The sequence below is a fragment of the Salmo salar genome, unplaced genomic scaffold (assembly GCF_965601325.2).
Source record: "Salmo salar unplaced genomic scaffold, fSalSal1 ptg000566l, whole genome shotgun sequence".
Taxonomy (NCBI): domain Eukaryota; kingdom Metazoa; phylum Chordata; class Actinopteri; order Salmoniformes; family Salmonidae; genus Salmo; species Salmo salar.
The window spans coordinates 690,001-702,623 of record NW_027675420.1 but is presented as its reverse complement, the minus strand read 5'-3'; the positions used below and the strand labels follow the sequence as shown (position 1 = coordinate 702,623).

The 12,623-nt window shown below is 41.0% G+C and overlaps 1 protein-coding gene across 1 annotated transcript; it reads right to left on the bottom strand.

The window, feature by feature from the left end:
• Nucleotides 1-4,697: 4,697 nt before the first annotated feature.
• LOC145876294 (uncharacterized) lies at nt 4,698-6,005 on the bottom strand. The gene is made up of 2 exons (XM_082972084.1): nt 6,002-6,005; nt 4,698-5,683 (listed from the first exon to the last, which is right to left on the bottom strand). The coding sequence occupies exons 1-2, from the start codon at nt 6,003-6,005 to the stop codon at nt 4,800-4,802; spliced, it is 888 nt and encodes a 295-aa protein (XP_082828210.1). The 3' UTR covers nt 4,698-4,799.
• Between the last annotated feature and the right edge of the window lie 6,618 nt (nt 6,006-12,623).

Sequence of the window (12,623 nt, the reverse complement as noted above, 5' to 3'; positions counted from 1 at the left end):
AACGTAAATAATAGAAAGCCGGGTTTGACCGTCGGCGTTGTATGAGCTACAGTACAGTACCGTTAGCTAGCTAGCTAACGTTATGTCCTAACTAGGCACAACTAGGTTTGGATTATTTCCTCAACTATATTCTTTCCCATATATTGTATATCGTTTCCATAAAGACAACATGGCTTTACACTCATTAACGTAAGTTTCCAATCTAGAGCAGTTCTCACTTTTGTGATAATGAACTAGCTAACGTTAGCTTCGTTAACTAACTAACTAACTAAACTCCCCCCCAACTCCTCTCATACCAGGGAGACCCCCCCCCCCCCATTTCAAATGTAGATTTACATGTATTTGAAATGTAGTACCCGGACGGAGAAAATCCAATAAGCGTTTTATAGTTACATTGTTAGGGTAACTTACCCTAAAGTGGACACACTCCCATCAGTTTCTGAGACAACTGCCCAGACTTTGTAGACAGTTTAATAATGCTTAAACCTCATCTTTATCAAATGATCCATTAAAGATACCAACTCAAAACCTACGTTCGTCTACATATGGGTTGTTTAAATTGTATCTAATTATATTCCCAGTATTACTTCATCAAATCTCTAGTAATCATTATACACACATACAATTCATCATATTTTCATATATTCACAGAATCCATATAAAACGTAAGAAATTCTCAGGTAGTCACGACAACCATTCCATTTGCTTTTTCAGGGACTCTCCATAGCAACGAAGCAGCTCTCCAAACATCCTCCCAGCAGAACCAAAAATAAACTTTAGTTTCCCAGACAATGACCATGGGATCCTCAACGGTTCTCTAACCTCCCAGAGACCACGGCAAAATCAAGCCTCCCAGGAACTATAGACCTTCCGCTGCTTTCTAAAATATCATCCCGCTTATTATCCACATTTCAATCATCTGATTCAGCATATTTCTATGTTACTATCCAAACGTCAGATTAAGACTCATTTCCACAGTCACACAACTCTCATATCACAGTCACACAATACTATTCTCAAACATACCTAATCAATTAGTTGTTTTTCAACAATATTTTAACCTGCAGGAATATTTTCACATTTCTATCTCATGGTTAGTTCCTAGAATAATGCAACTCATACATTTACATCTTTCAATACTTCTAAAATGGGGTACAGGTTTAAAAAAATTACAGGTTTAAAACAATTACAGGTGCACCGTACTATCTTATACTATACCATAAATGGTCTTAACTAGTAAACACAGATTCTAGTTTTCATCCAGTTCATACAGATAGCTGACTCAGCCTCAGAGCCTGCTGACTCAGCCTCAGAGCCTACTGACTGGGCCCTGTTTACACCTCCACACAGGAATACACACTCAGAGCCTCCTGACTGGGCCCTGTTTACACCTCCACACAGGAATACACACTCAGAGCCTCCTGACTGGGCCCTGTTTACACCTCCACACAGGAATACACACTCAGAGCCTCCTGACTGGGCCCTGTTTACACCTCCACACAGGAACACACACTCAGAGCCTACTGACTGGGCCCTGTTTACACCTCCACACAGGAATACACACTCAGAGCCTACTGACTGGGCCCTGTTTACACCTCTACACAGGAATACACACTCAGAGCCTACTGACTGGGCCCTGTTTACACCTCTACACAGGAATACACACTCAGAGCCTACTGACTGGGCCCTGTTTACACCTCCACACAGGAATACACACTCAGAGCCTACTGACTGGGCCCTGTTTACACCTCCACACAGGAACACACACTCAGAGCCTACTGACTGGGCCCTGTTTACACCTCCACACAGGAACACACACTTTGTGTGTTTCGCTCACCTCTTTCTTTTTTAAAAACTATGTTCGAGATGTGGTATCCACTCGGCTCGCTGCCTCACAGATCAAAGGTGGGTCCATTTGCTCCGTTCCCGAAGTGTGGTCTCCCTGAGATCCCAAGTTAGAGGGATCCCTCGTGCACGATTTACCCAGGTCGTCAGGAATGGTCACCAAGTCAAGATACACATCCCCAAATGTGGTTAATTTCTTTAATATCAATTGAGGAGACAAACTTATCACACAAGTCAGAGTTATTCTAAAACTAAATCTTTATTCACTTATAAGGGAGCAGGTCAATACAACGTACACATATAAAGTGAATCAATTGAGTGTTCTATGATAAACGATGGCTGGTCGGCGAATCACCCCCAGATGATTCGTTGAGAGCCACGATACAAAAGTACAAAGGTATTTTACAGCCAAGATATACCCCTTTCAACCTACATGACCAACAACAGATGTATAGAACGGGTCACAAGGTTAAGATTTGTATGAATGATACTTAATATTCTCAGCAGACAGTATCTGCTGTAAAAACAGTAGTCTTTGTGTAGAGACCAGGGTCTGGCCCTGGGGTCATATCTCATTTACATTTTAGTCATTTAGCAGACGCTCTTATCCAGAGCAACTTACAGTAGTGAATGCCTACATTTCATACATTTAATTTCATTTTATGCATTTTTTTGTACTGGCCCCCCGTGGGAATCGAACCCGCAACGCTGGTGTTGCACACACCATGCTGGCGTTGCAAACACCATGCTCTACCAACTGAGCCATCTCCCTGGTACCATATAGAACAGAAACATTAACTCATGCTCTGGAATGCGGTCTCTTTAGGTTTTATCACCCAAAAGTCATTGTAAATCTCCTGTCAGTGTTTTCTCCCAGAGGCCCATCCTCAGTAGAACACAGACACGATAGTTCTAAGAACCCTCTATTCTGTTGCATAAAACAACCATTTGATGCAATAAAAGTATTATAACATAATCTTGCAGTTTTGCTCTCAGTGTCCACTGAAAGTTGACTAGTAACAACAACTGGGACCTAAAAGACACCCACCATGAGACCCACTAAATCTGCCCAAGAAGAGGAAAACAAAAGAAAAACCCACACCAAACTTAAAGACAGGAAGCAAACCAAAAAGGTGGAGCAACTAAAGGTGTTGACTCTCCACATGTATCAAGACAACTGGAGCACTGGGCCAGACACTCTTAAATAGAACCTGGACCAGCTCAGGTGAAACACCTTCCCACTAACGAGATGGACAAGCCAGCACAGGTGTAACACATACTGACTAACGAGGTGACACCAATCAGTGCGTCCTACGTGCTAACGAGCTAGACGGGCTAACGAGCTAGACGGGCTAACGAGCTAGACGTGCTAACGAGCTAGACGTGCTAACGGAGCTAGACGTGCTAACGAGCTAGACGGGCTAACGAGCGAGACGTGCAAATGAGCGAGACGTGCTAACGAGCGAGACGTGCTGACGAGCTAGACGTGCTAACGAGCTAGACGTGCAAATGAGCTAGACGTGCTGACGAGCTAGACGTGCTGACGAGCTAGACGTGCTAACGAGCTATACGTGCTAACCAGCTAGACGTGCTAACGAGCTAAAGTTCAACCTCAAAACATAAATGGAAAAACCAAAGCCTGTAACACCTTCCCCCTTAAGACAACAAATATATCCTATATTTTTGTTGGACAAGTTTGCTCACCACCAACAGAAAACAACTTCCATTTCACATTATAATCAACTACAATGCTTCACCTTCACCAATATAAACATGGTGTCTAATGGCTGTCAACAATTAAAAACAAGAAAAAAAACACGTATTACTAAATAATAATAATATACAAATCGTATTATTTTTTTCATTTTATTCTTTATAGAATCCAAAAAATCACTAGCTTCTAGAACTCTCGTCCACTTTTCATTTAACCTTTATTTAACTAGGCAAGTCAGTTAAGAACAAATTATTATCGACAATGACGGCCTAGGAACAGTGGGTTCAACATATTTTTACCTTGTCAGCTCGGGGATTCGATCCAGCAACTTTTTGGTTACTGGCTCAACGCTCTAACCACTAGGCTACTTGGAAGTACGTTGAAATTAAGTAGTTTTCAAGTAATTTAACTACAACCGAACGAATATAGGACATCGGGCATAGGCTTCTTTTCAAAGACATTTTGCTAGATGGGATAGCCCCAATGTCAAAACACAGTTTTCAATAACAAATACGCAGAAACAGTTTGTGATATATTGAAAAACTAAACATATAATATGCTATATACACAAACATCTGCCACAATAATCATATTACTTGTATTTTTTTGACAAGTAGCAATAAATCACTGATATCGTCAGGGGGGAAATCAGGTTGTACTGTTGTTGAAACTAACACAAATAAAAAAACATGGAAATGGGAGATATATTTTACCTCACTGGTTAGAGGACAACCTGCAGAAGACAGTCAGCTATATTTTGGAATGATGCATTTAAATGTAGGGGTCGCTAAACAAAGGAATGCAACACTTATTTGTCATCACTCATCGATATCATGTTGAAATCATTTGTGTGACAGGAGGGAGATGAGGTTGCACGTCCTGTTAAAACTAACAGCTCAAAAACCACACGGAATCTGGGAATAATGTGTACATCACTGGTTAGAGGACAATTTGTAGAAAACAGCTCACTACATTTTGAAGTGTTGCATTTTGATTCCAGTGGGTCACCAATATGGTAAGTGTAACAGAACTCTTTTTTTGTTAGTCACTTTTTGTTAAATCACATAAATAGTAACTCTTCCATTTCAGAGCCTGGATTTTCCCCCTGAGGCTAATATCCATATCATGTTGAAATCAATAGAACAGGGGACAAACGTTTAGGGTTCTACATTGTGACATCACTAAAATACTCCTACTACAATGTTAAAACATTCTACATTGTGACATTAATTCATTGATATCATGAAATAACTCCATGAATTTTCTGATGTTTAATCAGAGATCTTTTACTAGAGTATCTCTTCTCACATTGATTACAGCTATAAGGTTTCTCTCCTGTGTGTGTTCTATGGTGTCTAGTCAGCATGCTAGAACAAGTAAAACTCTTCCCACATTGAGCACAGCTATAAGGTTTCTCTACCGTGTGTGTTTTCTGGTGGTATATCAGGCTGCTTAGCAGAGTAAAACTCTTCCCACATTGATTACAGCCAAAAGGTTTCTCTCCTGTGTGTGTTTTCTGGTGTGCTGTCAGGCCGCCAGGTGAAGCAAAACTCTTCCCACATTCATCACAGCTACATGATTTCTTTCCTGTGTGTGTTCTCTGGTGTGATATCAGAGCGATTAAAATAGGAAAACTCCTCCCACATTGATCACAACTGTAAGTTCTCTCTCTTGTGTGTGTTCTCTGGTGTATAATAACATAACTAGATTTATAAAAACTCTTCCCACATTGATCACAGCTATAAGGTTTCTCTCCTGTGTGTGTTCTCTGGTGTGATATCAGGCTGGTTGACAGAGGAAAACTCTTCCCACAGTCAGAGCAGAAGTAAGGTTTCTCTTTTGTGTGATTTCTCAGGTGTATTTTGAGTTCTGATGAAGATTTTAAAAAATTCCCACAATCAGAGCAGCAGTGAGAATTATCACTTGTGTGAATTCTCCGGTGTGATATAATGCCTGATGAGGTGCATCTTTTCCCACAGTCAAAGCAGCGGTGAGATCTTTTCCCTGTGGTTCTCCGCTGGTGTTTCTTGAGGTGTTCTGATGTGGGGAGACTCTTCTCCGCCTTGTCAGCATCATGAGGTTGTTGAGGCTCCCCAGAGGATCCACGATAGTCACGTCTCTCTCCTGTGTGAATGACAAAGTCAGACAGATGGTTAAAGGCCCACAACAGCAGAAATCCACTGTAAAAGGTGATGCCAACAGCGTAGTCATGATGTTGTACAACAATTGACATCTGTAATGAATGTAATGATTACTTGACATTTGTCTTAAAATGAGCAAGAATAGTCATATTTTGTCTTGTTTTCACATTAGTAGTAACATCGATGATTGTAGGCTAGAAATAAGTTATTCATGTTGTTGAACCTCTAAGCAGTGTGCCAGACGACTTTTGGTCTCCAATATAGGCCCCTTTCTATGTTTGCTAAAATTGCCAAAACTGACGCATCTTGCGGGGTCAGGTGAAAAATGGGTGTCTGATTATTTCTGGCTGGGTACTCTCCTGACAATCTAATGTTTTGCTTTCGTTGTAAAGCCTTTTTGAAATCGGACAGTGTGGTTAGATAAAGGAGAGTCTTGTCTTTAAAATGGTGTAAAATAGTCATATGTTTGGAAAATGGAAGTTTTCGGATTTTTGAGGAATTTGTAATTCGCGCCACGCCCTATCATTGGATATTGGAGCGGTGTTCCACTAGCGGAACATCTAGATGTAACAGGTTAATATCTCAATGTTCAAAGTTTAGCCCGAATCCAACAATAGTCATAAAGTTACACTCCCTTTCAACTTCGGTACAACATACTATGGGACAATACAATCATTCTCAATGCCGACCCAAACGGATACTAAATGAAACGGCCCCTGGCAGACCACCCAGACCTGACCCCGCAAGATGCTTCAGTTGTCAATTTATTAATTGTCTTTTGTTTGAAACACTCCTGTCAATGTTGAGTAAGGACGCACACCTGAATACGCATATAGAAGTAGGACTAGTCTACCTGGTTACACATATAGAAGTAGGACTAGTCTACCTGGTTACACATATAGAAGTAGGACTAGTCTACCTGGTTACCCATATAGAAGTAGGACTAGTCTACCTGGTTACACATATAGAAGTAGGACTAGTCTACCTGGTTACACATATAGAAGTAGGACTAGTCTACCTGGTTACACATATAGAAGTAGGACTAGTCTACCTGGTTACCCATATAGAAGTAGGACTAGTCTACCTGGTTACACATATAGAAGTAGGACTAGTCTACCTGGTTACCCATATAGAAGTAGGACTAGTCTACCTAATTACGCATATAGAAGTAGGACTAGTCTACCTGGTTACACATATAGAAGTAGGACTAGTCTACCTGGTTACACATATAGAAGTAGGACTAGTCTACCTGGTTACACATATAGAAGTAGGACTAGTCTACCTAATTACGCATATAGAAGTAGGACTAGTCTACCTGGTTACACATATAGAAGTAGGATTAGTCTACCTGGTTACACATATAGAAGTAGGACTAGTCTACCTGGTTACACATATAGAAGTAGGACTAGTCTACCTAATTACACATATAGAAGTAGGACTAGTCTACCTGGTTACCCATATAGAAGTAGGACTAGTCTACCTGGTTACACATATAGAAGTAGGACTAGTCTACCTGGTTACACATATAGAAGTAGGACTAGTCTACCTGGTTACACATATAGAAGTAGGACTAGTCTACCTGGTTACGCATATAGAAGTAGGACTAGTCTACCTGGTTACACATATAGAAGTAGGACTAGTCTACCTGGTTACACATATAGAAGTAGGACTAGTCTACCTGGTTACCCATATAGAAGTAGGACTAGTCTACCTGGTTACGCATATAGAAGTAGGACTAGTCTACCTGGTTACACATATAGAAGTAGGACTAGTCTACCTGGTTACCCATATAGAAGTAGGACTAGTCTACCTGGTTACACATATAGAAGTAGGACTAGTCTACCTGGTTACACATATAGAAGTAGGACTAGTCTACCTGGTTACACATATAGAAGTAGGACTAGTCTACCTGGTTACCCATATAGAAGTAGGACTAGTCTACCTGGTTACCCATATAGAAGTAGGACTAGTCTACCTGGTTACCCATATAGAGTAGGACTAGTCTACCTGGTTACACATATAGAAGTAGGACTAGTCTACCTGGTTACACATATAGAAGTAGGACTAGTCTACCTGGTTACCCATATAGAAGTAGGACTAGTCTACCTGGTTACCCATATAGAAGTAGGACTAGTCTACCTGGTTACCCATATAGAAGTAGGACTAGTCTACCTGGTTACCCATATAGAAGTAGGACTAGTCTACCTGGTTACACATATAGAAGTAGGACTAGTCTACCTGGTTACACATATAGAAGTAGGACTAGTCTACCTGGTTACCCATATAGAAGTAGGACTAGTCTACCTGGTTACCCATATAGAAGTAGGACTAGTCTACCTGGTTACACATATAGAAGTAGGACTAGTCTACCTGGTTACCCATATAGAAGTAGGACTAGTCTACCTGGTTACACATATAGAAGTAGGACTAGTCTACCTGGTTACACATATAGAAGTAGGACTAGTCTACCTGGTTACCCATATAGAAGTAGGACTAGTCTACCTGGTTACCCATATAGAAGTAGGACTAGTCTACCTGGTTACCCATATAGAAGTAGGACTAGTCTACCTGGCCTGTGTGCAAATGTAGGCCTATAAATGTGCCCATTTGGGGATGTCTGATAGTATTTCTGATTGTCTTAATGCACCACCACTAATGAGTTGTGGAGCTTCTCAAAGCAAATGTTTCTTCACCTCAAACAGCAAGTGCACCTCAGCCACGCTCAAGGTCCTAAACGATATCTTAACCGCCATCGATAAGAAACAATACTGTGCAGCCGTATTAATTGACCTGGCCAAGGTTTTCGACTCTGTCAATCACCACATCCTCATCGGCAGACTCAATAACATTGGTTTCTCAAATGATTGCCTCGCCTGGTTCACCAACTACTTCTCTGATAGAGTTCAGTGTGTCAAATCGGAGGGCCTGTTGTCCCGACCTCTGGCAGTCTCTATGGGGGTGCCACAGGGTTCAATTCTTGGGCCGACTCTCTTCTCTGTATACATCAATGATGTCGCTCTTGCTGCTGGTGAGTCTCTGATCCACCTCTACGCAGACGACACCATTCTGTATACTAATGGCCCTTCTTTGGACACTGTGTTAACAACCCTCCAGACGAGCTTCAATGCCATACAACTCTCCTTCCGTGGCCACCAACTGCTCTTAAATACAAGTAAAACTAAATGCATGCTCTTCAACCGATCGCTGCCTGCACCTGCCCGCCCGTCCAGCATCACTACTCTGGACGGTTCTGACTTAGAATATGTGGACAACTACAAATACCTTGGTGTCTGGTTAGACTGTAAACTCTCCTTCCAGACTCACTATAAGCATCTCCAATCCAAAGTTAAATCTAGAACTGGCTTCCTATTTCGCAACAAAGCATCTTTCACTCATGCTGCCAAACATACCCTCATAAAACTGACCATCCTACCGATCCTCGACTTCGGCGATGTCATTTACAAAATAGCCTCCAATACCCTACTCAATAAATTGGATGCAGTCTGTCACAGTGCCATCCGATTTGTCACCAAAGCCCCATATACTACCCACCACTGTGACCTGTACACTCTCGTTGGCTGGCCCTCGCTTCATACTCGTCGCCAAACCCACTGGCTCCAGGTCATCTACAAGACCCTGCTAGGTAAAGTTCCCCCTTATCTCCGCTCACTGGTCATCATAGCAGCACCCACCTGTAGCACGCGCTCCAGCAGGTATATCTCCCTGGTCACCCCCAAAGCCAATTCCTCCTTCGGCCGCCTCTTCTTCCAGTTCTCTGCTGCCAATGACTGGAACGAACTACAAAAATCTCTAAAACTGGAAACACTTATCTCCCTCACTAGCTTTAAGCACCAGCTGTCAGAGCAGCTCACAGATTACTGCACCTTTACATAGCCCATCTATAATATAGCCCAACTACCTCTTGCCCTACTGTATTTATTTATTAAGCTCCTTTGCACCCCATTATTTCTACTTTGCACTTTCTTCCACTGCATATCTACCATTCCAGTGTTTTACTTGCTATATTGGATTTACATTGCCACCATGGCCTTTTTTTGCCTTTACCTCCCTTATTTCACTTCATTTGCTCACATTGTATATAGACTTATTTTTCTACTGTATTATTGACTGTATGTTTGTGTAATACCCTTGTTTGAACCAAGTATTGAGTTTATTTGTTATAATTAATTGGTATTATATTTAAAAGATGATTGAAATGCTCCTAAACTGTAATGTTGTTAATGCATTATGCTTTTTGAAGAAATATTTATTTAATGTATAAGTGAATAGTTTGTTTTACTTTGAAGTTTACGTTTTGACCAATAAGGTCGCTTGTTAAGTTGTGGCCAATGGGAGTTGACCTGGTTAACGGGAGGGAAAAAGACGTTGATGAAAGGATGGACGTTTTACCTCAGGACGGTTGGTGAAGAAAAATTATAAAAGAAGACGACAGAACTACAACAAAACCCATAGCTACTAAGACATGAAGGGAAATACATGTTTTATTTAATAAAAGAGTTGTTATAATTTAGTTAAAACTTAGTAAAGACTGAAGCTACCGTCTTGTTGTGGAGGTATTAGCCACCCTAGAGGTTAGCCTAGCATCGTGTGACACCGGGAGATAATTGCTTGGGAAGCTAAACGAGTTCGTGTTGCCATGGGGATATCGGTTACTAAGGAGTACTGTCTGCATGGGTAGCTGTGCTGCCTTGGACTTGGTGAGGAAACCTGCATGGAACTGCCATACTTCGCTGAGGGAATATCTACCATGTAGTGAGTAACCACAATGTGAGGTGTTTATAAATAAATACATTGGTAATGGTGAGAGGTTAGCATGTTTTGTTGTAGCCTCTCTGTTATTGGTAATGGTGAGAGGTTAGCATGTTTTGTTGTAGCCTCTGTTATTGGTAATGGTGAGAGGTTAGCATGTTTTGTTGTATCCTCTGTTATTGGTAATGGTGAGAGGTTAGCATGTTTTGTTGTAGCCTCTGTTATTGGTAATGGTGAGAGGTTAGCATGTTTTGTTGTATCCTCTGTTATTGGTAATGGTGAGAGGTTAGCATGTTTTGTTTTAGCCTCTGTTATTGGTAATGGTGAGAGGTTAGCATGTTTTGTTGTATCCTCTGTTATTGGTAATGGTGAGAGGTTAGCATGTTTTGTTGTATCCTCTGTTATTGGTAATGGTGAGAGGTTAGCATGTTTTGTTGTATCCTCTGTTATTGGTAATGGTGAGAGGTTAGCATGTTTTGTTGTAGCCTCTGTTATTGGTAATGGTGAGAGGTTAGCATGTTTTGTTGTATCCTCTGTTATTGGTAATGGTGAGAGGTTAGCATGTTTTGTTGTAGCCTCTGTTATTGGTAATGGTGAGAGGTTAGCATGTTTTGTTGTATCCTCTGTTATTGGTAATGGTGAGAGGTTAGCATGTTTTGTTGTATCCTCTGTTATTGGTAATGGTGAGAGGTTAGCATTTTTCATTCATGATTTTTCTTAATCATGGCATCATCAGGATGCTTTTAGTAGTGTTTAGAAACATGTTATCTACTCACTTGTAAATAAAATGACTCCAGTCACCATCTGTAATGAACACGATGGGAGACAGAGAGCTGGTTTCAAGCGCAGGTCTCAGCAGGTGTTTATTGTAAAGGACCACAGGAGGAGGCAGGTAGCTGGGTCCAGGGGCAGGCAGAAGGTCATACACAGGGGGTCCAAAAAGGCAACAGTACAGGCAGGGAAACGGCAAAAGGCATCATTAGTGAGGCAGGCAAAAACTATCATTCATGGGAGGAGTAAATTACGGGAAATGCAGCACTCCGAATAGCCTTGTGTCACAAAACAAACAACACTTAACAATGATGGGGGTGCAAAGAACTGAACTAAATAGAGTTTGATAATGACATACAGGTGTGTGAACAGGTGATCAGAATTCAGGTGACCGGGATCTGGAGAGTGAGCTGCGTTCAGGGGGATCTACGTGTTTGAGAGTGTGAGCTGGAAGCAGACGTTACACCATCCACCATTTTAATATTGGACAAAACACAACCCAAAACACAACCAAAACAAACTGAAAAATCAATCAACGAGTTTGAGTCACAAGCTTAATGTAGTCGCTGCGTTCAAGGAATATCGGATCAAATACTCAACTTGTGACTACTTTAAGCCACTATGAGTGAATTGGTCAGAAAACATATGACTTCTTTAAATAGTGGGACTAGATACATAAAGTGCTTTCATTTTTCTAAATGGTGAAACAGATATGTATGAAAATATCCTCAAATAAAAGGTGACATTATATACTGTCACCTCATATGAAACATTTGATCTGAAATCCAAAATGTTGGAGTACAGAGCCACATTTAAAATGTTTGCTTCACTGTCAAAATAGCTATGGTGTGGACTGTATACTCAATACAATCTAAATCTGATACTTCACTGTTTGTCTTTTGACTGATACTGCTTTTAAACTGGTCTGGTCAGTCTACTCAAATATTTGTACTATACATGTTTCTATCTGCAGGCAAAACGTTGATCATTTGTAATTTATAATATGATACATTAATTTATGAATAGATATGGAAGGTTTCAGGACACTGATATATCTGAATATGTTGAAAAATTATACTGCCACTATTTTCACCACCAAAGAATAGCAGTGTGATTTTAATATGATTTGACTCTTTGCAGGCTGTCAGGCTGTCTAGTCACAGAGGAAGGCTGTGCTTCTCTGGTCTCAGCTCTGAGGTCAAACCCCTCACACCTGAGAGAGCTGGACCTGAGCTACAATCACCCAGGAGACTCAGGAGTCAGACTGCTCTCTGCTGGACTGGAGGATCCACACTGCAGACTGGAGAAACTCAAGTATGTGGAGGGTTTATGTCAATGTTCATATCAGACATGTTTGACTTTTCAGGCTGGTTAAGACAAAC